Source organism: Styela clava, chromosome 14 (assembly GCF_964204865.1).
Source record: "Styela clava chromosome 14, kaStyClav1.hap1.2, whole genome shotgun sequence".
In the NCBI taxonomy this organism is placed as follows: Eukaryota; Metazoa; Chordata; class Ascidiacea; order Stolidobranchia; family Styelidae; genus Styela; species Styela clava.
This window is the reverse complement of record NC_135263.1, coordinates 890,193-915,335: the sequence shown is the minus strand read 5'-3', so window position 1 is coordinate 915,335 and position 25,143 is coordinate 890,193. Positions and strand designations below refer to the sequence as shown.

Here is a 25,143-nt window from a genome sequence, read left to right as displayed (position 1 = left end):
TATGCAGGGTGTCCAAAAAATTTCGCCCGATTCTATAGTAATAAAAATCATAAGTTTAAATGGTTCCATTACATTTGAACCCACGTACATTTGAACCCATGACAATTGCACTTGTATGCTATTGTACCTATGAATTTTTGTTTTGTTTTACGGATAGTTGAACCCATACTAACCCTAACCCATGGGTTTTAGAACCCGCATATAGATTGAACCCGTGGATATACACATGGGTTCAAATGTACGGTCACCGTTTGAATAAATTGATTATATGATAAAAGAGAAGTACCAGTACATGCACAATAAGAACTATTATTAGACAAATACAAAGAAATTTTAAATTGTTTTCACTATTAAATCGGGCTATATTTTTTGGAGACCATGTATTTAAAATGTGGTTTTTACAGATCTGTATCCCCTTGGCCTGGTACTAGGTTTGTAAATCCGGATTAACGCCAAGAATTTTTCAATGGGTGGTGGGGGAATGGGTTCTGAATCTACACTCCTGTCTTATACACCCCAATAGTCAAGCAAGACTTTTAAGCCTATATATAAACCTAGTTGTCAAAGCATCATTTGCCGAGCACCAATTAACGGTTTTCGCTCATGCTATGTCTCATTTTGCTCATAATGATATTATTATATTGTAGTTATTCGTCAAATAATGTAACTTAAACACCATCTAGTGTACAAAGTTGTGACGGATTTATTTTCAAATTCCCGGTCGGATTTATCATTACGAAAATGGACTGGGAAAGGCCAAACGTTATTCATCCTGTCGGAAAACCTGTGGAAACAAAGTCAGAGGTGAGTTTTCAACCATTCTGAAACATTATACTTGCTCGAGGAATCTTTAATAATTGTCTTTTTTTGTTTGAACTGTACAAACTATAAATAATTATAAAAGCAAACCTAATAATGGTGAAACAAAATGATTTTTGAAATGTAGCAAGTTTAATGATATTGGCAAACTTAGGTATTTGATTATATTTAAATAAACATCATACATATAATATTATTTAAATGGTGAATTGCTGAACTTGTGGACTGTACCGGCTGAACTCCAGTTCAAAACTACTGGAGGAGGATTATCATATTTACCTACCGGGGAGGAAGGGTGGTTGTCACGACAATGTAGGGAGCCTGAGTAAATTTAAGTTTTTCTGACTTTATAGCCTTGCCAAGGAGGCTATCATTTTAGTTTCGCTATTGTTGCTGATGTCCATTGCTGATCGATTTCCAATAAGAATAATATAATCTCTTTCCACGAAATGGCAAGTGTATCGGTGAGATTTTGTTCGAACCTTTTTAGACAAAACAAGTAGGCCTATAACTCAAGTTAATTAAATATAAGTTATAAAGCTTACAAATATTACTTTAAAGTATAGGGGGACCTGGCTCAGGCGTACTTTAATAGGCATTGCATAGAAAAATTCAAAATATGTTCTTTCGCTTCACAGGTTTCTGTTCCTTCTACTGAAGGTATGCCTCCATTATCTGACATCACAAAACATAAAGGAAAGAGGAGAAATAGAACGGGTAAGAATATAAGTATGCTTCAAAAGCTGTATAGCGTGACAGGCAGCATTGGCAAATGTTGATTTGGTTATGCTTGTTCTGCCTGACATACTTCATTTCTTCACTATCAATTTTGCTTATATCGTCGTTTTTTTGTCAGGCTGACATGATATGGAATCCATGAACACCTTTATGTAGGTGTAATCCCTAAATCATAAATTTCCTGCGACTTGTGTATGTCTTGTACCACAAAGACGATGATACTTCTTTGTACTTGCACAGAACTGTGAATCCAGTAGGGAAAAACGAGTTATTATATTTGCTCATACTTGTATAACCTCTCGTTTGTTTTTAATATAGGTTCATTGAACGCCTTTTACACATCACCAGAATGCCGAGACACCCCCGCTCATAGAGATAACTCGACTCTCAGGATGCCTCCACTGACAAGGATCAGAAGAACACCAATCGCTGTGTGTGCTTTGACTTATCTTAATATTATGAAATTATTTAACATATCGCCAGATAAGAACAAAAGGGGCCTAAGTCACATTTTTAGTAATTTCACTTTTTTCAATAATGAAAATCTCAATAAAAATTTTAGCTGGACTTTGGAGTTCGGACTATAATATTTTGTAAAAGTTAAGAACAGAATAGGCGTAACTTCCAATATGATGGGCATGTACATCAGAAATAAAATGTCCGAAATTCACATCTTCAAGAATTTGTTCGGTGTAACTTAGGCCTAAGTCACCAATATTTTATCATCCCATTGCATCCCATACAAAAAATTTCTGAAATTGTTGAAACCAGAATGGGCCAAATTCCTTTATGGGGGGTAAAAAACAGAAAGGAAGTTCCAAAATATATTGATCACAAAGAAATTCTTATCCACATTAAAATAACCAGTGCTCAAATCTTTATTGAGTGTGAATATCTAGAAATTTAAAATTGTTATTTGCGTTTTTTTCAAAACTCAAAATTGTGACTTGGGCCTATTCTGTTCCCATCCGGCGATATATCCTCGCTAATAAGCCGATCTTGCATATGAAGTAAATAACGTTGGTTTAAATACATTTGTGTTAGCTTAAGGCGAGACTTTTGAATCACTTAAAATAGTTATCTTCACTCTTGCTACAGCATAAGGAGATATTGCCCCCACATGGATACCCCATGATAGCACATTTATTACTTACGATTTTAGAATCAATAGTGTTTTATTTTCTTTGATCTGGAATACTAAAAAATGTGTGTGCGTGCAGAGTTATGCCATTATAAGCCAAATTTTAGTGTGTGAATAAAAGTTTGACTAGGAATTTTATTTTAAACTCTGCTTATTATGTGAGGATATACGGTAAGTGCTTTCATGGAGGATTTGCATATCTAAATACATCAGCATGTGTTAAACATAATTTATTTTCCTCAAACTTTGCTACAAAGCACAATTCACAATTGAAAAGCATTTCTGATTAGCAAGCAATAATTTTTCAAATTTTTATTCCTCAGGGAGGGAGTTGGGATGACAACAGCGTTGGTCATGGCTCAGTAGCTGCAAGAATGAGAAGGGAACGGAATCGTGCTATATTGAGAACTCAGTCAACCACGACAAATCCCCTCTATCATTCTGTCGATACGCATGGTGAGTCGCTGATCAAATTCAAGTTTTAACGTACACTTGGTTTTTGAATAGTTTGGAATAGTTGAACTACTTTACCAGCGCCACTATTATTGAACTTGGGATAGGATAGGTTCACATATTTATTCTGGAATCTGAATGCTTGTATAAAAAGATTATACTATAAACAGGAATTTTGCCAGTAATGCAAAATCTCAGATAGTTTCATCTGCCATATCTGCACTATATAGCTTATGTGAATATCACTATGTAATGCAAAATTAGGTCACAAATTTACTTGTACTCCCATTTATTGTCAAATTTATACTTGCACGCAAATTATTTGTCAATTCATCGCTCTAAAATCTAAAAATGACGGTTTCACAGTCTCTAAAACTAACTGCGAAGGTGTCTCGCACATTAGCAAAAAATTGCGCTAAGGGAGAGTCAAGTCAATGAGACGGCTTTATCGTATAGCGAACCACGGCATCTCGTCCAGTCAACACTCCGTGTCGGGTATGGGATTAGTTTGTCAGTTATTTGTTTCCGGAAGCATGGACTTGCTACATGTTAAAGAGCCTTTGAAATGTTTCATTGCAGTTTAGCTTGACTAAAGAGATTGAAAACCACTGGTTACTTATCGATTTTAATTGGTGAGTATGTTGATAGGTATTTGTCTGTCTGTTTGTCTGTTAGATGCACGCGATATCTCACGAAAGCGAGATTGAATCTGCTCCAGATTTTGTATGTGCATTCATCTTATCTCGGACCAGAAGCCTATTGATTTTGGGCGAATTATGTCGTACAATTAGCAAGTTATTAATTAATTAGTGATGGGACACAAGGTGTCACTATGGAATAAGAGCTGTTTTGGGGGATCCCCTAACTTTCGATCGAGAAGTCTTTGGTCTCTAACCGATGTTTTATATGAAATATAATATAGATATAGAGAGAAATATGTTTTTTTTTCCTGTCTAATAGACCCATAAGAAAAATTTAAATCAAAGTTTATTGCAGTGTTCTAGAATACCTATACTAATACTAATATAATATTAGTCTTATAGAATACTAACATAATATGTTCCATGTTCCCATTGCCAATTTTTTTAGAAATGAGTTACAAATTTCAGGGTACAAAACTTTTTGCGCACCTCTCACATGAAAGTAACATCATAATGTTTGAATTTAGCATATTTAAAATGAAATAAATGACAAGGCAGAAAATTTGGAATACCGAACTATTTGGTTACAGATGCTTGCTTAGTCACCATGTTCCCATTGCCAATTTCTTTTGAAATGAGTTACAAATTTCAGGGTACTAAACTTTTTGACTCTGGATAGTCTTCTAAGTTCTAACCCAGGGGTTCTCAAACTTTTAGTGTTATGGTGCCCATCAAGAGGTTGACTATTATTTACAGAGCTTCACAATAAATTTATAAAAACAAAAAACACATTGGTATATATCGATTAATGTCCCTAACTAAGTAAACTAAAATTACTTTATTTATTGTCTCGTATGTATTATGTATTTTCTGCTTTGTTTTTAAAAAAATATTGTTTTAATAAGTAAACGAATAGGTTGAGGATCTCCTATTTTCCTCTCACTGAGCCCTGGGGCTCTGCATTGTTTTGCTGAATTGGCGTTGTTGTTGTTAGTTTTGTTTGGGATGGTTATTTGGGGGGCTTTTTGGTACGAAAAATTGTCTTTCTTCATAACTATCGACTCCTTAATTTAAAATTTACAGTACTTGAAGAAGTGCCGATATAATAAACTAAACATGGTAACTCATAAACTTCACATTGACCTTCAATTTAGCATAGCCGTCACGACTATCCTCCGTTTGCGAGTTTTGGGGGCCATTTTGAGAACCGAGGCTCTATCTGAGAGGGCTCCGCGAGCCCTATTCTTTCAAAATTTTAAATATTTTTCAAATACAAAGCAGCAAATACATCCGAGTCAATAAATAAAGTAATCCTAGTATACTCAGGAACATTAATCTATAAGTAATAATGTGTTTTCAATTTTTATTTTATGAATTTATTGTGGGCTTCCGTAAAAAATAGTCAACCTTTTCACGGGCCCTGTGACGCCAAAAGTTTGAGAACCACTGCTCTATCAGACCACCGTCACTCATGCCTTTTCAACAGCAGCCCTTTCTCCTCACCCTCTCCTAAGTGGAATATTGATTTTACAAAACCATTACGTGTCTGTGTAAATAGCTAGTTTCATAAATATGAGATAATCTTTTTCCCATACCAAGTTTGGCCTAAGATAAATCACGTCTATATAGGTTGGTTTCTTTATAAGTTATGCTTAGGCACATGATATTATAGGTAGGGTATCCCATATTTATTTCCCAGACGGCAACTAGGGACATCCAAAACAAACTGAATGTGTTGAAAATTATTTAGATTTGATAAAGTAAATTTTTGATTTTACGAATATTTTGGAATATTTTATTGAAAATTATCATAGACTATCAGATATTCACTACACTCTAACAGAATGACATCATGCTAACTGAATTCCAACAGTTATAACGAACAATTTGTACGGCTTATGTGCGGATTTTTATAAATTCACTGTTTTTAGGGGATCGGCCTATATGTGACTATATATGGTAATGTTTTGAATTCTCGATTTAATGAATATTCCAGAATAGTTTCATTTAAAAATTATGACCATAAAATAACCCTTTTTTTCTGCATTCCCAAATTTAATCTTACTAAATATATTCTGAATGTATCAAACTCTGCGACTTTGGCAATCTCTATCTATAGTTCCCGTACCTGGAGAACAGTGCACAGACCTATACCCGGAGATATCTGATTTAGCAGTTCTCAACCAAAGGCCACAACACAATACTATGAGCAAAACTGATTTTACTTTCAACTTTACAAGAAAATTTCCCATTCTTCCTCGTTCCATTGCTTGATTAAGGTTATTTCACAGGGTGTTTTCACTTTGTTGAGCATGAATTGTTTGAACATAATGGGATTCGGAATCTAATACCACTGGAATCACAAACAAGGGGGCCACAAGCCATAAATGGAATCATATGAAAATGTTCAAATTTGGGGGCTCCCGAAGTATGCGAACCAAGATGGTGGACGTCGGAATGTAATATATGTACTAGGTTAGGGTTAGGCCATAATTTTAGGTATAAATACTACGGGAGGCTCTTGGCTAGTCTTCGAACTGATAATAGGACTAAAATAAAGAAAATTTGAAAAAAATTATCGCCTAACCCTAACCTGTTACCCATGTTACGTTCCGATGTCCGCCATCTTGGTTCGCATACTTCGGGAGCACCCAAATTTGTTATTTTCGATTTTTTGAATTATTGAATTTATCGATTATTCGAGTATTTTCATTTAAAAATATGTCTTCTTGGATATACTGATAAAAATATATTTAAACTCCTTTCAGCGAATGTAACGAGCACTCTAAACCTCATCAATACAACATCGCTTTCACCTTTGCCCTGTGAACGTTTCCATGACAACAGTGAATGGTTGAGATATTTATGGGACAGTACGCCATACCACTCGGCAGCGACAAAGAGCAGCGCAGGGAGCATGTGTAATATTCCTGTATCAGGTAAACATTGCGTTTTCTTCTTTATCTTTTAAACTTTTAACTTGTCAGTATTGGTTGGTGTGATTAAGGCACCATCTTCACAGCCGTTCTTTTACCTTATTTTTTGACATCTGAAATTTGGACTTCAGGGAATTAGAAACTGTGCATATATGTTCTTTTTTAAAACACAGACAGTTCTACACAATTACATAATCCTAGGCTAGGGGTCCTCAAACTTTATTGACTGTGGGCCAAAATTAGAATCGGAAGGATGTTCGCGGGCCGGAAGAGTGTGGTGCCCGAAAGTACGCTGCGGTTTAGCTGGGGGTTCTGTGGATTCACGTCCATTTTATGTTTTTTGGGAAACCTATTTGTTGGACTCATAATGGCGCTTAATGTCGTATTCTTTCAGAACTGGAATAGTTCGTTGGCAAAGAAAACAAATCGTTGACGTTTGATATTTTTCAATGCAGAAATACGAACGCTGACATTTATCCAAGAAAAGTCAGTTTTCTAGTATTCGTTTGCTTTTTGACATCTCTAAGCTTTCGCTTATTCTCGGCGGGCCATTTTAAATCGTCATGCGGGCCGAATTTGGCCCGCGGGCCACGGTTTGGGAACCTCTGTCCTAGACGTAAATAACTTCACTCTGATGCGTGTTTATCAAATATATGTGATTTTTGTTACACAACCAATCGAAGTTTAAAGTATGGTTTTAAAGTTTTAATTTGAAAATTGACTTGCTACACTTTAGTGATCATGATGTGTTGCAAGTATTAGATTTGATTTTTTTTTTAAATGTTTATACAATTCAAACAATAGAAGACAATTAACCTATTGCCCCGCGGTTTCTCGATTCTCTGAAATCCCTCATTGGGGTTCTTCAAAAAGGTTGAAAACCACCATTGTATACAATGAGTCTAATGCAGGGCTTTTGGCGCTCCAGAAGTATGTGTACCAATTTGTTCGCTTACTTTATATCAAGGGACTGAAGTCTATGGGCAGGGGGTATTTTCACTTGGCTTACACAGACAATCTCCGAACTCGTAATAGAACTAACATAAGAAAAATCAGAATAAAATTATGGTCTAACCCAAACCTGGTTCACACACTATGGACATGCAGGGCTTTTCAAACTTTTGGGCCTGCGACCTCTTTCAATAAATTGAAATTTTCTGAGCCCCTGTTTACGTTTCAAACGCCATACAGTTCAATGCAAGTGTTAACTGTATCTTCATCGTATTTCTGGCAACTAGCATTTCCTTATATGGCTGAGCATGACCTATGATGTCATCAGTCGGCATTGTTATGCAAACGCGTCGCCTCTCTGATCCTATATATTCTCTAGAAATCTTATGATTTATGTGTGTGGCGCGGCGGTGTGGCTCAACGGGCTAAGCGTTAGGAATACGCTCGCCACCGCACCACTAACTACTCTGCGTGGGTTCGCAGGTTCGAATCCCATGCAGGGATGGTTATGTGCGAGAGGATTGCTGGACTCCTCGCCGTCGTTGGGTGGTTCACGTAACCGCTGGTCGGTTACGGCTTCCTCCACCACCAAGTCCATGCTTCCGAAAACAAACAATACAGTAAATCTAATCCCATACCCGACTTGGAATGGTAACCGGACGAGAGGCCGTGGTTCGCCATATGGATAAGCCGCTAAAAAAGAACAATGGATATAGTATCTAGCGACCCTTAAAATTTGTTGGGCACTTCCCATGCGGGGTCGCGACCCCCAGGTTTGGGAGGCTCTGGTCTAGAGCCCTAACAATGGCTAGTTTATATGTTTATCTAATTGAAACTATATTACCTGAATGGGGTCCTTTTTCGATTTTTGTGACCAGACTTTTTTATCGATTCCTTAGGAATGAATAATTTTTGTCAAAGTTCTACAACCAAATCTAATATTTGGACAACCATGGCCATACAATACCTATAGATAAACTGAATATAATATACTCGATTTGTCAGTAAGCCGAACATGTCCTGACGAAAAAAATTCCAATTTTCAAGATTGGCTAATTTATTAATTATTAATGCCTAATCGTCATGGAAACGTCTCGATTTGTCGCCATGAATACCAATTTGTGGTGGAATCACAAACCTCCGTGAAAATATTATCTGAAATCCTACCATTAGTTGGCACTGATTCTTACTCTTATCTCATTATCTCTAATCTATGTTTTCACAAACTCAAGAAGCCATCATTTAGGGGTATGCCTGTGGTGTGGCGGGAAACCCCTTTTCTCAAATATAAAAAAGAACTTTTTGTATCATACATACCGATTTTTCTCAGCTTGAAACTAGAGAGGATTACTGGACTTCTTGCGCCGTAGGGTGGTTCATGTAACTAAGATTTGCCGGTTACGGCTTTCAACACCGTGAAGTTCATCCATCTGAAACAAATAACTGATAACCAGTTGAGAGACCGTGGTTCGCCATATGATTAGCCCATGTTGTAGGCTTTCCTCTCCGTCTGGATAAATATGTAAATTAGCTGTATGCTTAACATATATATTTGTTGAAGAATATTAATTATATTTCCTATGGGAGTGGTAGAGACTGTGAATGTGTGTGTGAACTCACTGTTTGTTATTTATTAATTTATTCTGTTGCGAAAATCTGTCGCGTGATATTGGACAGGAATGCGTCACTCCTATGGAAAGCTCCCAAAAAAGCACTTAAAACTCGTATTTTTTGTTTCATTATTTTAGTACATGTACTGAGTCCAGAGATTGCCAAAACCCAAAGATCTATTGTCTGAAATACATTTTAAAAGAATATTTTCGGAAATGGAATATCGAATATATCAGGTGGAGGGGGGTTCTGGTCTGGACAATCCTCCCCCCAACCCCTCCCACCCTTGTAAAAAAAGCGTTTTCCTATATCATACCAAGCAATTTTCATAGATTTAAACGCTATTTAGACCCTCATGACTTTTGAAAATCCACCAGCTGCTACAGTCTAACTTGATAATTCGAAATTTTAGAATTCCGCCCCCTTCCTTAGAAAATTTCTGGTTATGCCCCTGGAATGTGTCCTAAATTAGGCCATGTTAGAACGCAAAGAAGTCATTATTTATTAAATGACTTTGAATCTGGAACAGGAGTGTGCAACAGGCGGCCCGCGGGCCTCAAGCCAAGTCATTTAGTGTGGCCCTTGTCAACACTTAGATTTTCTCCATCAAGCCTAAAATCCGGATCCGACAGTTTCCTTATAATACGGCGCTCATATGGGTAAAAATGAAAAAAAAGGTTGCACATTCCCTGATCTATAAATACATAAAGATAATTAATTATTTGATTGTTTCTCTATTTTAAAATTTTCAGAATATAAACAAGTTTTTTATTGATCATGTTGTGAGACTTTAATTGCGTGTAATGCTAATTATTGAATTAAAATATTCTTAATTATTCCTAAGAATCAAGAATTTTACAAGTTACAACAAATTGAAGATTCAACTGGTTCAGGATGCCTCTAGAATAGCCATCAAGAAAATCTCTCATAGACTATATTACCCACACACTGAATGCCTTTTTTTTAATATAATTTCTTTTTTTCACCCCAGGATATCAATCCAGTTCTTCACAACAACCATGGGACACTCTCTCGATACCAGAGTTGCATTCAACGAAGTCATGTGACCGAACGTGTCATCGAACGCATCATAGACATTCATATTCATCAGGATATGCCAACAGTAAGCTGCATTATTTTATCTTTTTATGCTATACAGCTTATTCACATTTTTCACTCAGAACAAGTCTTTGTTCAAGCAGAGATACTGAGTGAATATGCTTTTTTGCCATTTGAAAAAAAGTTTAAAACTATGGGGGGGGCATGGCCCCTCAGGCCCCCTGGGTATGATTTTGACCCACTCTATTACACATGGGTGAAGATGGGGCATGCAATTTGAATCTGTGATGCTTATTCAGTAATTCTTAGAAATTTACACCGCACGCTTTGTATAAAATTTATGCTTTATGTATTTTACCAGTAAAGGGCTTCCTTCAAGCTGATCACAAAAATTTTAGATTTTAGTATTATTTACGACCCTCTACTATTTTTAGCATCCTATCTACATTCAAGTCCAACATCTGGATGCGCATCCATCGCAAGCTCAGATCTTGACTCCGCAGATTTTATGTACTTTAATATAAACGATGACTCATCATATTTTGACGGTGACTCGTTATTTGCTGAATCGTTGGGAATGCTTGGTGACAATGACCCAGCGTTTTCTACAAATATTCTAAGTTTGTTAGAAGAAGGAAGCATCAGCTGCAGGTAATTCTATTTCTTAACCTTTTTCATAACAATATGTATGGGCTCTTCAATCAGAGCGCTACGGCAGTGGTTCTCAACCTGTGGTATGCTCACCACTAGTGGTACAGGGGAGCTTTTCAAGAGGTACGTGAGCAGCTTTGAAATATTGCAACAATTACTTTTGAGATGGCTAAAATACGCCGACAACGCTTTCTCTTTGTTTTCCATACTGTATGTATTTGCTGAATAGCGTTTACAGAGCCACAAAGGATGTTGTGCCACATTTTAAAATATTTCCATAGTTCGTTTCTTGTGCCATTGTAGGTTGTATGCGGTCAAAGTAGAAAAACAGTAACGTGTTACATGTTCAGTAAAAGGTTGAGAACGACTACCCCAAAAGGCTACTTTATTCTTTTCTTCTCCATAAATATGATGATGGTTGCGGTCCTTTTTTAGAGATCGCCCATGTCCATTTTGCATGTTATGTCACAAAGGTTGTTGCGACAAATTTTAAAATACTTTCATAGCGTGTTTTTTGTGCCATTGTTCCTCACCCCAAGAAGGGCAGAACGACTGCTCCGAAATGACGGCTTTATTCTTTTTTTATAAATATGATGATGGTTGCGGTCCTTTTTTAGAGATCGCCCATGTCCATTCTGCATGTTACGTCACAAAGTTGTGCCACATTATAAAATACTTTCATAGCGTGTTTCTTGTACCATTGTTCCTCACCCCGAAAAGGGCAGAACGACGGCTCCGAAAGGACTGCTTTTCTTTCTTATAAATATGATGGTTTCATATTATGGTTCTGAACCACTACTATGAAATATTATGCCGCAGAGTAAAAATCATTGCAAGAAATATCACTGCAAGAGCATTTTGCTGTAAAACAAGTATTTGTGATTAAAACCAAAAGGTTTTTGAAGTATCTTTTTATTCAAGAGCATACTCTAACCCTATAAACCTATCTGTTTTTATCACAAATACTTGTTTCACAGTAAAATGTTCTTGCGGTGATTTTTCATGCCGCGAATTTTCGTACGCGGTAAGGAACTTCCTGACCCTTTCATCATCAAGGCTTCAAGACATGTTTCAGAAAAACTGTCCATAAAAATCTTGTTTTTTATTATTTATATTTCTTTTTATATATTTCTATATAAAAAAACAGTGAAGTGGTACGCTGTCAGTAAAATGTTGGGAACCACTGCTCCTTATTTAACACTAATTTTTCTAATATTTTTTTTAAATATGATAATGGTTTCATACTTTCATTTGGTTGTGAGCCACTGCTATGTAAGAAAGTACCTGATCCCCCCACCAACAAAGCTTCAAGACTTGTTTCAGAAAAAACTGCCCTTAAAAATAATCTTGTTATTCATTCTCAGAACTCCATTCCCAGCAAGTGATTGGCCAGACTCTATCAGTGAACTTGATTTTGACTGCAGCGAGGGAAAATCTGATGATGTAACGAACTGTGATGCTCTGTCGGATATCGGGCCGAGCTGTTCTAGTCCTCCCCAACGAAGAAGGTTAGTATCACGTTTGGGCATTTTCGAATACCTGTTGATTTCAGAATTGAATCGAATATTTTTGTATGCCACTTTTTTATTGTAATTAGTCCTGTCAATAAATGAATTACTGAAAACATAGAATACATCACTAAGACAGATTGCGGATTGTTCACACACAATGAAAAACACCTATTTATCAATAACTCACTACAGAAAATGGTCTTATGTCAGGATTGCATTAAAAAAAATATGGCTACAATAAAAAAAATTTGGTGAGTCCACCTCAACCATTGGCGGGAAGAAAAAACAAGATTGGCGGCGATTCGAAATTTTGCTCTGAACCGATTTGAATAATTTACTATTCAAATCAATTCGAAGGCCCAGCCCTAGTTAGTAGCCTATAGATCAGATTTTCATCACATTTACAGTCCACTTGTCACAGCCAAATTTTTTTCCGATCCTCATGAACTGAGAAAAAAATTTAGTAATATTAAAGAAAACGAAAATATCGGTCAGAGACCGAAGACTTATCGATCAAAAATGTTGGGGGATCCCCCAAAACAACGCTCTTACTCCATAGTGCACCTTGTGTCCCATCACTAACTAATTAATAACTTGCTAATTATATGACGTAATTCGCCCAAAATCAATAGGCTTCTGGTCCGAGATATGATGAATGCACATGCAAAATCTGGAGCAGATTCGATTTTGCTTTTGTGAGATATCGTGTGCATCTAACAGACAAACAAACAGACAAATACCCATTAACATACTTACAGACAGACAAATACCTATCAACATGCTTACCGATTTACATTTGCATTAGTGTTCAACAAGACTCCAAAATCACATACATCAATTAAATAATTGCGGATTTGATTTTGTTATCTCATTTCAAACTTCGATATTTCGAAAAAAAGTAATGTAAATGTCATTTTGGCACTGGAAGTTGCCAAAGTATGAACTGACCAATGAACTGTTGTCGCTGTGCAAATATTATCGTATCCTTAATTTTAATTCTATATTACTGTAATAGAATGGCCAAGCGACAAAGCGTGTCACAAAGCAAAACCAGTGAAGTAGAACAAAATGATGATTATGACACAGATGAACAGTCAAGCATTACTGAAGCTCAACCACCTATGACAGATGTACAAAATGCAGAGGTAGAAATGAACGGGAAAGCAGACTCACCTGAACCAGAGGTTTGTGGCTTTGTTTATCTAGATGTGATAGCCAACTAGGGGGATACTGTTATATTTTCCTCTTAACCTACATTGTGATAGAATGAGATTTTTTATATTTATCTCTGAGAGAGGAAAGCCGATAATATGGCTTAATCATATGGGATTAGTTAGCTGGTTATTTGTTTCAGATTCATAAACTTGGTGGTGGAGGAAGCAATAAGTGACCAGAAGTTACGTGAACCACCGTAAGTTACAGAGCCTCACTGTGACAAAGAGTGTTATTGTTAACAATCATAATAAATATCATCTCATGGGGTTCAAACACAAGCAACTCTAAGTACAGAGCTTTGTTCTAAGTGAATAGAGTTTCAAGTTTTGAATAGAATTGTTGGACTCCTCGCCGCCGCCGAGTGGTTCACGTAACAGCTGGTTGGTTACTGCATCCATCATCATCAAGTCCATGCATCAAACAAATACCCAGCTAACTGATTCCATTCCCCGACATAGTAGGACTAGTAACCGGACGAGAGGCCATGGTTTGTCATATGAATATGCCGTCTTATTGACTTTCCTCTCCCCTGGATAAATATGTAAATCTGAACGTAAAATAATCTGACCATCAGGCCATCACACTGCAGCATCAGAATAATTTATATTTTCTATCAGGTACAAGAGGCCGCCACACCGACAGACAACACGGCGCCAAGTTCATTAAGTGACATCGGATTCCTTCATTCTATCACTGAATTGAACTGGAAGAGTTTTATCACGGAAGAAAAGGAAGAATGCCTGAATAAGCTGAATTCTGTCATTTCTGATGTGCTAACATCTGAGGTGAGACTTAAAGCACCGCAGAAATTTTGACTAGTATTTTCTCGTAGACCGAATTGTTCGAGCCATTTGCTACCATGTTATCACTGTATAGATCAGGTGTGGGCAAGGTTTTGGACTCGGGACGAAAAACTTTGTCCATCTTGACTGGCGTTACATTTTATCAACATATTTACAGTGTTACAAAAACAAAAGTTGAAAACAATAATCCTCGTGTCAAAACTGAATTTAATTGCAATCTTAACAAATTCCATGAGTTATTTTGAGCTTAAACATCAAAATTTAGTTTTAGTTTAATCGTGGCAGCATCAGGCGAGCCAGGTTGAATTACCCAACGGGCCAGATTTGGCCCACAGATATATCATGTTAAAATTATGTAATACAGACTCCCAGAAAACTCAAAACTTTCACTCTAACCCCCAACAATGGGGGATTCAAAATTCGATCTTGGCTCTGACCCAAACATTATTTAAAATGTGCCAGACTTCGACTCCACAGCTGTGAGACCCGTCATATTTCAATACAGGGGTAACCAACCTTTATGAACCGAGGGCTACTGACGTGCGACTTACTGGAGAGCCCCATTATTTGAGCTAATTTAGAGCAGACGTTTGGTCGACTTGGTGCGTTGGTGACTCCCTCTTTAATACTTACTTACTATGAATGGCTGTTTTGGGCTGAAACTGCACTTTTTCAAAATTTATTGAAACGTATTAACGCTTTTGTGAGACCGTATTCCACTTGTATTGTACATTTCTTCAGGAACAATCAACAGCCGTGACACCTGTCATACATACTTCAATACTATGCATGGCTGTCTAGGATAGTTCTTTTATAAAATTTATTGAAAACTTTTAGCGCTTTTTTGAGATCGTATTCCACTTATATTCTATTGTACATTATTTTAGGAACAATTGGACATGATGCAAATCCTCGCTCCAAATGCTGTGAATGGGTCACTCTCTAGTGGTCACATATCTTCTATTGATGTCGATTACGCTCGTTTAAATAAAGTTATAAAATATCTTGACGCACGCCTGAATAACGACAAAACGGAATCCTGGGATCTCATAAACTCACCGGAGCAGAACAACGGAACAATAAAACTAATCAAGCAGAAAAAAGTTGTGAAATATAACGACAATGTGCCATCTTGTAGCTACGCTACAAAACATTCATTTCAAATGGAAATAGCTGAATCAGCAAAAAATTTTGATGACTCGTTAATGAAATGTAAGCCAAGATTTTACGAGAGTACAGATGATACGACAAAGGTTAAGAAATCTCCATATTTTGCGTCTGGGAAGAGCTTCGACGACTCGATACGATTTAAACATCGTTACCCCGGGAAATATTTAGTCGACGAAGCGTCCGCTATGAAACAACGAATACGACCAGGGTCGAGACAAGAGACGTCATCAGTTAAAAGCGCCGACACGCAACATTCGGATAATTGTTCTGACCCGCTATGTTCCGGTTGTTCAACGAATCTACGAAGGAGTAACAGCGATGGGAATTTACCTAAATCTATCGGAGCTGAAGCACAGAAGGAACACAGGGTAAGGTTTTAGAACTGAGGACAATTTGTGATTTATTGTGAACATGGTATACTGCTTTATAGAGGGCTACTATACTTTTTTGGTACTCCTGTAGTGTGTGTACCAGGTTAGGGTTAGGCCATAATTTTATTCCGATTTTTCTTATTTTAGTTCTATTACGAGTTCAGGACTGTCTATGTTAGTCAAGTGAATATACCACCCCCTGCTTATAGGTTTCATTCGCTTTACACAACTTGATGTAGAGTAGGTGAACAAAATTAGTTACCTTCATATTGGTACACATACTTCTGGAGCGCCCTTTTTGTGTAAGGACTAATATCTTTCCGAGTATCTAGTGCAGTGTTCTTCAACCTTTTTTTATCGAAGTATACCTTTTACAGTTTTTCAAGAACTTTGTATACCTTACAAATACCAATGTTTATTTAGGGCTCAAATAAACAATAAATTTTAAAAACATATTGTACTGCAATATCATCATGCAATCTAATAGGCTAGTGACCGCAAGTTATAAATTTGACTGACTGCCTTAGCGTCGACGGGAATAATGTTCGACGTAAATCAAACAAAGTGCATGGCATTCGAAATCACCAACCCAGACACATGCCCGTATTATCTATATAATTTGTGATGTAACAACGTGCTCACATTGGTTCTCAACATAATAACATTTTACATTTCATGTGCGCCTCGTTTGCATTGTTGTATCCAATTGAATATTTTATAGGCTGTACACCCTTCGTATACCCTTTATCAGTTGTATACCCAACTTATGGTCCGGTATACACTTGGGTATACCGTATACCCGGTTGAAAAGCACTGATCTAGTGGATAACTATTTATGCGTAACTCTTCGTGGTTCAGCTTTCACGATCAAATCTAGTGTACCTTGGGTGAAGTGGCCGACATCTGTATCCGATTTGATTGCAATGGCAAGCACTCACTCCATTAATGTAAAACTATGTGCACCACTGAGACTTAATTAAATGATCATTTTATTATTTTGATACTTTTAAAACAGATATAACTTTAATTCAGTTGATAGTACCCTTCCCCCCAAAAAACGGCAAATTGTCGCTGATATCTTTCTTTAAGTTTTCTTTTATATTTTCAGAGGCAACAACGGCAAGCACGTCGGTGGGCAAAGTGGTTGAAAACTCGTCAACGGAAAGAAAATCGTCAGCTTTTAAAAGAACATCGTAGTGGACTTTTTGTCAATGAAAGAAAGGTCAAACTGAAGGTCGAATGTAGGGAGGAGGTCGATATCGAAGTCAGTTGATTTGATTGGTCGGATTATGTTTTCCCTATGATGTCATAATGATACTTTCTGACATTTTCATTGTGAACTCATCATACAAGAAGTTGGTATTATTTGTGAGGTCACAATCAAGTTTATTGTTGACTTCATAATCAAAAACTTTTCTTTCTGTATTGTTGCATCATAATTAACTGTGAAATTGCTAGTTGTTGTTCGTCTACCTGTTTTTTCTTCTTTTTTTATATAAATTTTCCTGATATATTTTCTTTTTTTTGTGGGCAATTATGAAAAACTACCCAATTTATTGCAAAGAAGCCAAAGTCAATATTATTTTGGGGTCGGTTCAAGCAATGAATCAAAAATTGAAAACTGTGATGTCAGTTACGGTCCGCAGGAATGATTACTCATCCTTCTCTTATGCTTTCGTGTCAGTAGATCATCGAGAGAAATTGTGAAAACACTGAGTCATGATGTTGCATGGTCATGAATCTTCTTGCTCCCTAATGCAGCTAAAATTTACCTCTTGGTTAAGACAAGCCTAATCTGCTAAACGAGGAGGACTTTTTGAACATAAGCTGTCGGATTAGGATTTAATGCTTATTAGGAAAATATCGTAGTGTTGACAAGGGCCACACTGAATGACTCGCTGGGCTGTGGCCCGTGGGCCGCCTTCTGCACATCCCTACGTATCTAATCATGGTTTAAAGCAATATTTACCGAAGTATTTCCATAGAAAGTTGCAAGAGTTTAAAAACCAAAAATATATTTTTGCTCATTTTCTCAAAGCAGTTTTTCCGAATCCAAGACTTCTGGGGTAAATCCCTTAAAAACAGGGGTGTGCAACCTATGACATGCGGGCCGAATGCGGCCCACAAGGAAAAATTGTGCAGCTGGTGGAGAAGTGCCAATTTTGAATTGTGTGCGGCTCGCGAAATAGGTTTTTAATTTAGTTTAATCTGATACGTGCGACTACAAATCCTATACCTGATTCCAATTTATTATCTATGACGTTACAATGCCCTAAAAGCTAGCTTGTGCGAAACGAACGACGCATGTCACAAGACCAATAACTAAAATTTTTGTGCCTGCAACTACTAGAAAGTCAATGTTGGATAAAGATGCGCCCGCGCTCAGTTATTTGTATCATGCCCTCCTGTGATAAAGGTTGCACACCCCTGCGTTAAAATATGTATATCCTAACCTAAGCACGGAGTAAAAAATTTCCTCGTTTTGTTTTTCAAATAATTCAATTCAAAACACTTTGTTTGTCACTGTATTGTTTATATTTTTTCTTGTGTTTATTTATCCTATTTAACTTAATAATAACGGCAAAATTACTTTGAAATAACCAGAGACTGGGCTGCCACTAGAGGCAGCAGTAGACTGGTTCCACGGTCATATCGAAACAGGGTTGTTATTTCAGGAATCAAGATTCGTCAGAATCAACATTTCTGACTTCGATTGTGATAAAAGGAGTCAAATTTTTTTCTAACATTCTAAGTTGGTTCATTTGCAATAATCATGGTTTATACTACAGATTGACTTTAACATGTTCTAGTAAGAAAATAACTTTTTTGAAAAGATTACAGAAACTTTTGGGTACAATCATACACAAAGAAAGTTCAAGTGTTGAATAATTTTCCCCATTTTTGTAGAAAAGATTTATGAATTCTGTTTTTAGTGTTACACTGTTACAAACATACATTTTGAACCAAAACGAAATTATTTGGACATTTTTTCTGAAAACTCTATTTGTAGAATATGTTTGCTTTTGGAAATTTTTCTTTCAGTCCTGACTTGATGCCCTATGTCAACTGATAACTAATGGCACCTACTGCAACGGCAAACCTACATGTATATGTCACTTATGTACTCCCGTAGTATGTGAACCAATATGATGGAAACTGGAATTTAGTATTTGTACCAGATTAGGGTTAGGCCATAATTTCTGGTACAAATACTACGGGAGTCACTTGACTAGTCCCGGAACTTGAAATAGAACTAAAATAAGGAAAATTGGAATGAAATTATGGCCTAACCCTAATCTGGTACACATACTATGTTCAGGTGTCCGCCATCTTGGTTCTTGGTGGTTGTTTGTTAGAATGGTGTATGGCTTGGCTTTCTTCATCACTTTTACTGGGTGCAGTAAAAATTCCAGGTCATAGAAGCACTATAACCCAGCATGATGCTTGTCCACTAAGACCTCTGTCTTAAACTTATTAGTCATTATATACCACGTTGTTAATAACTGTTATATTTAGATGTTACACGAGACTAACTCTCGATGCCTTTGCGCTAGTGGATTCGAAAGCATATAATGCAAGGATGCCATAGCAGAAATAAACATGACTATAATATGCACTTAGTATGATAGTGTCTGCTCACAACACTAGGCTGTACTTTTGCTTTGAAAAACGCATATTGTATAATTCATATAGTTTTAGAAGTTTCAGTGGCGCTTTTCTGTTGGTTTTATTCCCACATTCTGGTTATGGGCCATCGACTTTGCTTAGTAAAAATAATAATAAATATCTTGTTAATAGTGGTAGCTTGCGAACTCTCTATCAGTGCGTATCTGTTTCCAATCAAATTTTTAAGCAATTGCAATTACAAACAATATTTTCTTTAATTCCGTATTTTTTGCATATCAGCATATTTATTCAATGAACCGTGAAGAATCCCGTAAAACCTTTTTGTGCATTTAAAAAAGCAACATTAACTGGTCTTATTATAGGTTATAGTCATAGACGTCTTACAGGGTCTAAAAACTAAATTACTCTTAAGATTGGCATTTTTTAAAGGTAATTTATTATTTATGTTCAATTTTATTGACAAAAACTAAGCATAAATCATGAATTTTCTTGTATAACAAATTGAAACACACAGAATATGAAATTCTTTGCCGTAGCTGATTTTCAATATCAGTCTAAACTATTTTTGTAAGTCAAGATGTCTCACCCACCCTTCTGATAGAATTACTTCTGGATAAAAATCTTATACGACAAAAGCTAATTTAGAGTTAGATCACAGCGCTTGGATGAATGGGATTTGATTATGTTTTGCTCGTTTGATAAATAATAATAAAAAAAACGTTCACTATGCCATAGCTTCCCAAAGTCTGGGCTGCATGAGATATTCATTTACTCATTAAAATAACGACTTGGTTAACTTAGTAACTAAGTTTCAATCGGGATTCCACTATCAGGATAATTCCTTTCAAATTAACAGTTGCAATTTTACATGTTTTGCATATTTACTCGCAACTTCTTTTGGAATCTATGCCATACTTTCATGGTGCCATTTTGTGTTCTTATATGCTTAGATCGCTGTACTCATTCATAACAAGAGAGAGCAGTAGTTAAATATATGGGTAGAAAGGCCAAAGGTCATAAAAGTGTTCCCAAAGATTATATTTCAAAGTGCTACTCAAATTGAAATAAAACAGCAAAATAATGAACCCAAAGAACATTCAAAATAATTTAAAAGTAATAGCTATTCCAACTAAGTACCTAAAATCGAATGGTTTATTAGTTAAAGAAAAGCAATTTTTTCAATATCAACGAAAAATTATCAAAATCTTCCATATGGGAACTTCGTATCTGATGAATATAAATCACATCTTTGGTTAAATCTTAAGTCGAAATATTTCCGCACTTAAAGCATGTATTCTGTGTTTTTCTGTTTCATTTAAGGCCAGAACCTCAATAACTTAAACAACTACCCAGAAGCCTATGTAACCTTCAGGAACTATGTCGTTGAGTTTTTGTTTTCAAAATTTGGTTTTCTTGAACAAAGTTGGAGTTAAAATTTCGCAATATATGTTTTGCTCTTATGCCTATTGTCAATTCCTTCTACAGTTCTGGCTGTATTTAGTACACAGCTATATTATCTGTGTCCATCTCTAATTTTGCCTGACAATTTTTTCAATGTATTTTTGTCCTATTGCTGACTCTTTATCTGCTAGAATTAAATGCTGACTCGTTGTGCGTGCTGAGTTATGATTTGAACTGGGAGGAGTGTTCGGTTTACGGTAACTTTTAGCTTCCTCATAGTATCACGAATCTGCAGCAATAGCTTTTGTCATTTCAGTGCAAGTGGATTTACTCAGATATGAGTGTTTTTGGAATATATCATCAACAAAAACCGTAGCGTTCATTCATTATTTCACCTTATCGTGACTTCAAGTTTAAAGCCAACAATCAATCCATTGAGGGCGGTTTCCGAAACGAAACCTATAGTAAAAATAAAAAGTTTGTTGTAAACTTGCTATTTTCAGACTGGCATGATATGATTGATGATGTCTATTTAAATAAATAGCAATGCCCTTTTGTGCACCCCGAAAAAGCTTGAGAAACTCAGCACTACCATTATATCCCAATTTCAAATCTTCATGCTGCTGCCACACAAGCAAACTGCCGAAAATAAAACAGAATTCACATTTACTACTTTTAATAAAGCTTCGAATATTTGTAAGAAATAAATAAAACATTACAAGTATTTTACTAAATATTCACTCAATTATTTAATGAACAAATATTAAAGTGTAAAGCACATGATCCATAGAACGATTCCAAAATCAGAAAAACATTTATTGTTCAAGTTATAAGAAAAATAAATAGTTTGAATTATGAAACATTGTATGTCACCTACTAGGAAATACAATAATGGCACAGTTTTTCACTGTATTTGCAAGGTTTTTGGAGGGCAGAATAAGAATTATATAATTTGATTTACAGCCTATTTTTTGAAACTGGAAATTGACAAGCACAAAAACGATGCAATGTTTACAACCATGCTCGAAGCGGCTGCACAAATTGCCATTGTCACATCATCGTTGACTTATTGCTGATTGGTCATGGTTCGGAAATAAACAAGGAAATCTATGCTCTGGAGAAACGTCCATTCATATGATTTTGGCAAGACCAGGCCTGTCTAGTAAGAGTTACGTTGCACACGTATTCTCAAAGTTAAAATTTTGTCTAATTCAATTTACCCAGCTGCATAAACTGACTGTTTTTGTTTCGTTTATGGTGGTAAACCAGACACAAAAAAATTTATGTTATAATCCTTGTAAGTGCAAGAATAAAAATAACAAGTGTTGCCAAACATGAACCAACTATAAGGTGTGGAATTTGGGCATGATTAATCAAAGTAACATGCATGGCGAGGGATAATTGATTCCCCTAGAGGCAAATTTCCTAAGGCAAGGTAAAAGAGACCAACTTTGAACAAAGTTACAAGAAACCATTAAAATTTCAAGAGATATTGAAACTATATAGTATTATACATCATAGTGACGCAATTTTTGACATAGTCAGGTGGGGGTTAGGAATAACACATGCAAAAATGGTTGTGCCACGCCAACTAAAAGCACATACATCGTGTTATGAACATGGCCAAAATGTCCATGTTTAGAGGAATTTCTATTAGGGTGAAATTGGGCTTTCTCAGAGAAAAAGTAGGAGAATAATAAAAGTTTTAAGTGAAATCAATCTTTTTGAAGTGAAATTAAAAATTTTGAGATTCTAAAATACCAACGTTGCTTCTATTACATCCTAAAAACTCCGAATTTCGTATTTGGTATCTGAGCGTTCAGAGTTGCATGTAGACTCAGTCCAACGACCATTCTTGTATCAGTCGGATCAATAACACCATCATCCCAAAGTCGAGCGCTCGAAAAATATGGATTCCCTTCCTTTTCAAAACGAGATATAATCGGGTCTTTCAATGCTTTTTCCTCCTCTGCTGAAAAAGTTTTTCCTTCACGTTCTCTTTGATCTTTTGTTATTGTTGCTAAAACCGTTGCGGCTTGCTCTCCCCCCATCACAGAAATTCGTGCGTTCGGCCACATGTATAAGAACCTAGGACCGTAAGCCCGTCCACACATTCCATAGTTGCCAGCACCATATGATCCCCCAATTATGACAGTGATTTTCGGAACTTGAGCGCATGCAACTGCTGTCACCATTTTTGCTCCGTCCTTTGCAATGCCGCCCTCCTCTGCCTCTCGACCAACCATAAATCCGGTTATATTTTGAAGAAATAAAAGCGGAATTTTACGTTGACAACACAACTCGATAAAATGTGTTCCCTTTAGTGCTGATTCAGAAAACAAAACACCGTTGTTTCCAATAATCCCAACAGGAACACCGAAAATACGAGAAAATCCACAAACTAATGTATCCCCGTATAATTTCTTAAATTCGTGAAATTTACTGCCGTCAACGATCCTGGCAATGACCTCTCGTACATCGAAAGTCCGTTTCAAATTGCTTCCAACGATTCCGTAAAGCTCTTCAGGGTCGTATAACGGATCTTCCGGTGCTTTTAAAGTCGTTGTAACATCTTTCTCTCGATTTAAATTTTCGACGATTCCTCGTGCAATATGTAACGCGTGTGCGTCATCCAACGCATAATGATCAGTCACGCCTGAATGCTTGCAATGCAAATCAGCGCCACCTAGATCTTCTGGTGACACTTTTTCACCTGTCGCTGCGTAGACCAATGGAGGACCTCCAAGAAAAATTGTCCCTTGTTTTTTTACAATCACGCTTTCATCTGACATCGCGGGCACATAAGCGCCACCTGCTGTGCACGAACCCATTACGACAGCAATCTGAGGAATTCCTTGCGCTGACATGGAAGCCTGATTAAAAAATATTCGTCCGAAATGATCACGATCTGGAAAAACATCTGCTTGTCGAGGCAAGTTTGCACCGCCTGAGTCAACCAGATATACACAAGTTAAATTGTTTTCTTTAGCAATTGTTTGAGCCCTCACATGCTTCTGTACTGTGATAGGATAATATGCTCCTCCTTTTACTGTCGCATCGTTTGCGATGACCATACATTCCTGCCCCATTATTCGCCCAATTCCAGTTATAATCCCCCCCGCCGGGACTTTTTCTTTTCCATATAAATCATACCCAGCAAGTTGTGAAAATTCTAAAAATGGAGATCCAGGGTCCAACAATTCTTGGATTCGTTCTCGTACTAGTAATTTTCCTCGCGATGTATGTCGGTTGCGAGCATTCTCATCACCACCGTGTGAAATATTTTCAATGTTTTCCTTCAATTCTGTAACAAGTTTTTTCATACTCGCTTCATTCTCGAGAAATATTTCCGATTTTACGTCCGGATCTGACCCAACTGGTAACATAGCTGAATGGTATCTTGTATATAAACCATTACTATGACCCAAATTCCTGTGCAGCAAACTGAAACATTTTTTCAAAACTCTTTGGCACAATGCCATAACGCTGTAATTCGTATCACAACACCTAGATTACAAAACTGCAATACAGAAAAAATTGAAGATGAAAAAAGCACACATAAGAAAGCATGAACAGTGAGTAAACTCTGAATAACAGAATAAGCTTTTCAAATTTATTTAGGAACAGGAAAGACGATTTCATGACTTGTTAATCATAAAGCAACCTATGGTCCAGTAACTAACCAGCCCATGCAGTACAGCAGTAAGGCGAAATTCTTAAATTTCAAGATTCTCGATATTCTGACAGTGGTTTCACTAGAGGTATTTTTCTCTGAAATGAGGGGGTCTGTCACAAAATATGCTAGTCTCTATAATAAATCAATCGTGACGTGCATCCATCGTCACATGCTGACATGAATGACCAAAAGTGCGTTTTTTTTTCTCTAAAAACTCTCGAATGCTATGGTAATATTTTTTCCTTTGGTAAATTGTATAATTTTTTGGGGGACTTCAATTGAGACAGTTCTAGATTGCGCTTTCTTTTACTTTATTGCGCATTTGATTCGAGTCGATATGGAGACCAAGGCTCTCTCGTATTGAAGTGG

The 25,143-nt window shown here is 36.6% G+C and overlaps 2 protein-coding genes across 2 annotated transcripts; one reads left to right on the top strand and one right to left on the bottom strand.

The window, feature by feature from the left end:
• Positions 1-651: 651 nt before the first annotated feature.
• LOC120340439 (uncharacterized) lies at positions 652-21,311 on the top strand. The gene is made up of 12 exons (XM_039408694.2): positions 652-804; positions 1,458-1,536; positions 1,876-1,988; positions 3,022-3,154; positions 6,561-6,731; positions 10,282-10,413; positions 10,784-11,000; positions 12,365-12,508; positions 13,527-13,695; positions 14,344-14,511; positions 15,417-16,067; positions 17,179-21,311. Exons 1-12 carry the CDS (start codon positions 742-744, stop codon positions 17,341-17,343), a joined length of 2,205 nt encoding a protein of 734 aa, XP_039264628.2. The 5' UTR covers positions 652-741; the 3' UTR covers positions 17,344-21,311.
• Positions 21,312-21,757: 446 nt separating this feature from the next.
• Positions 21,758-24,614, bottom strand: LOC120341131 (methylcrotonoyl-CoA carboxylase beta chain, mitochondrial-like). The gene has a single exon (XM_039409575.2). The coding sequence runs from the start codon at positions 24,578-24,580 to the stop codon at positions 22,874-22,876; it is 1,707 nt and encodes a 568-aa protein (XP_039265509.2). The 5' UTR covers positions 24,581-24,614; the 3' UTR covers positions 21,758-22,873.
• Between the last annotated feature and the right edge of the window lie 529 nt (positions 24,615-25,143).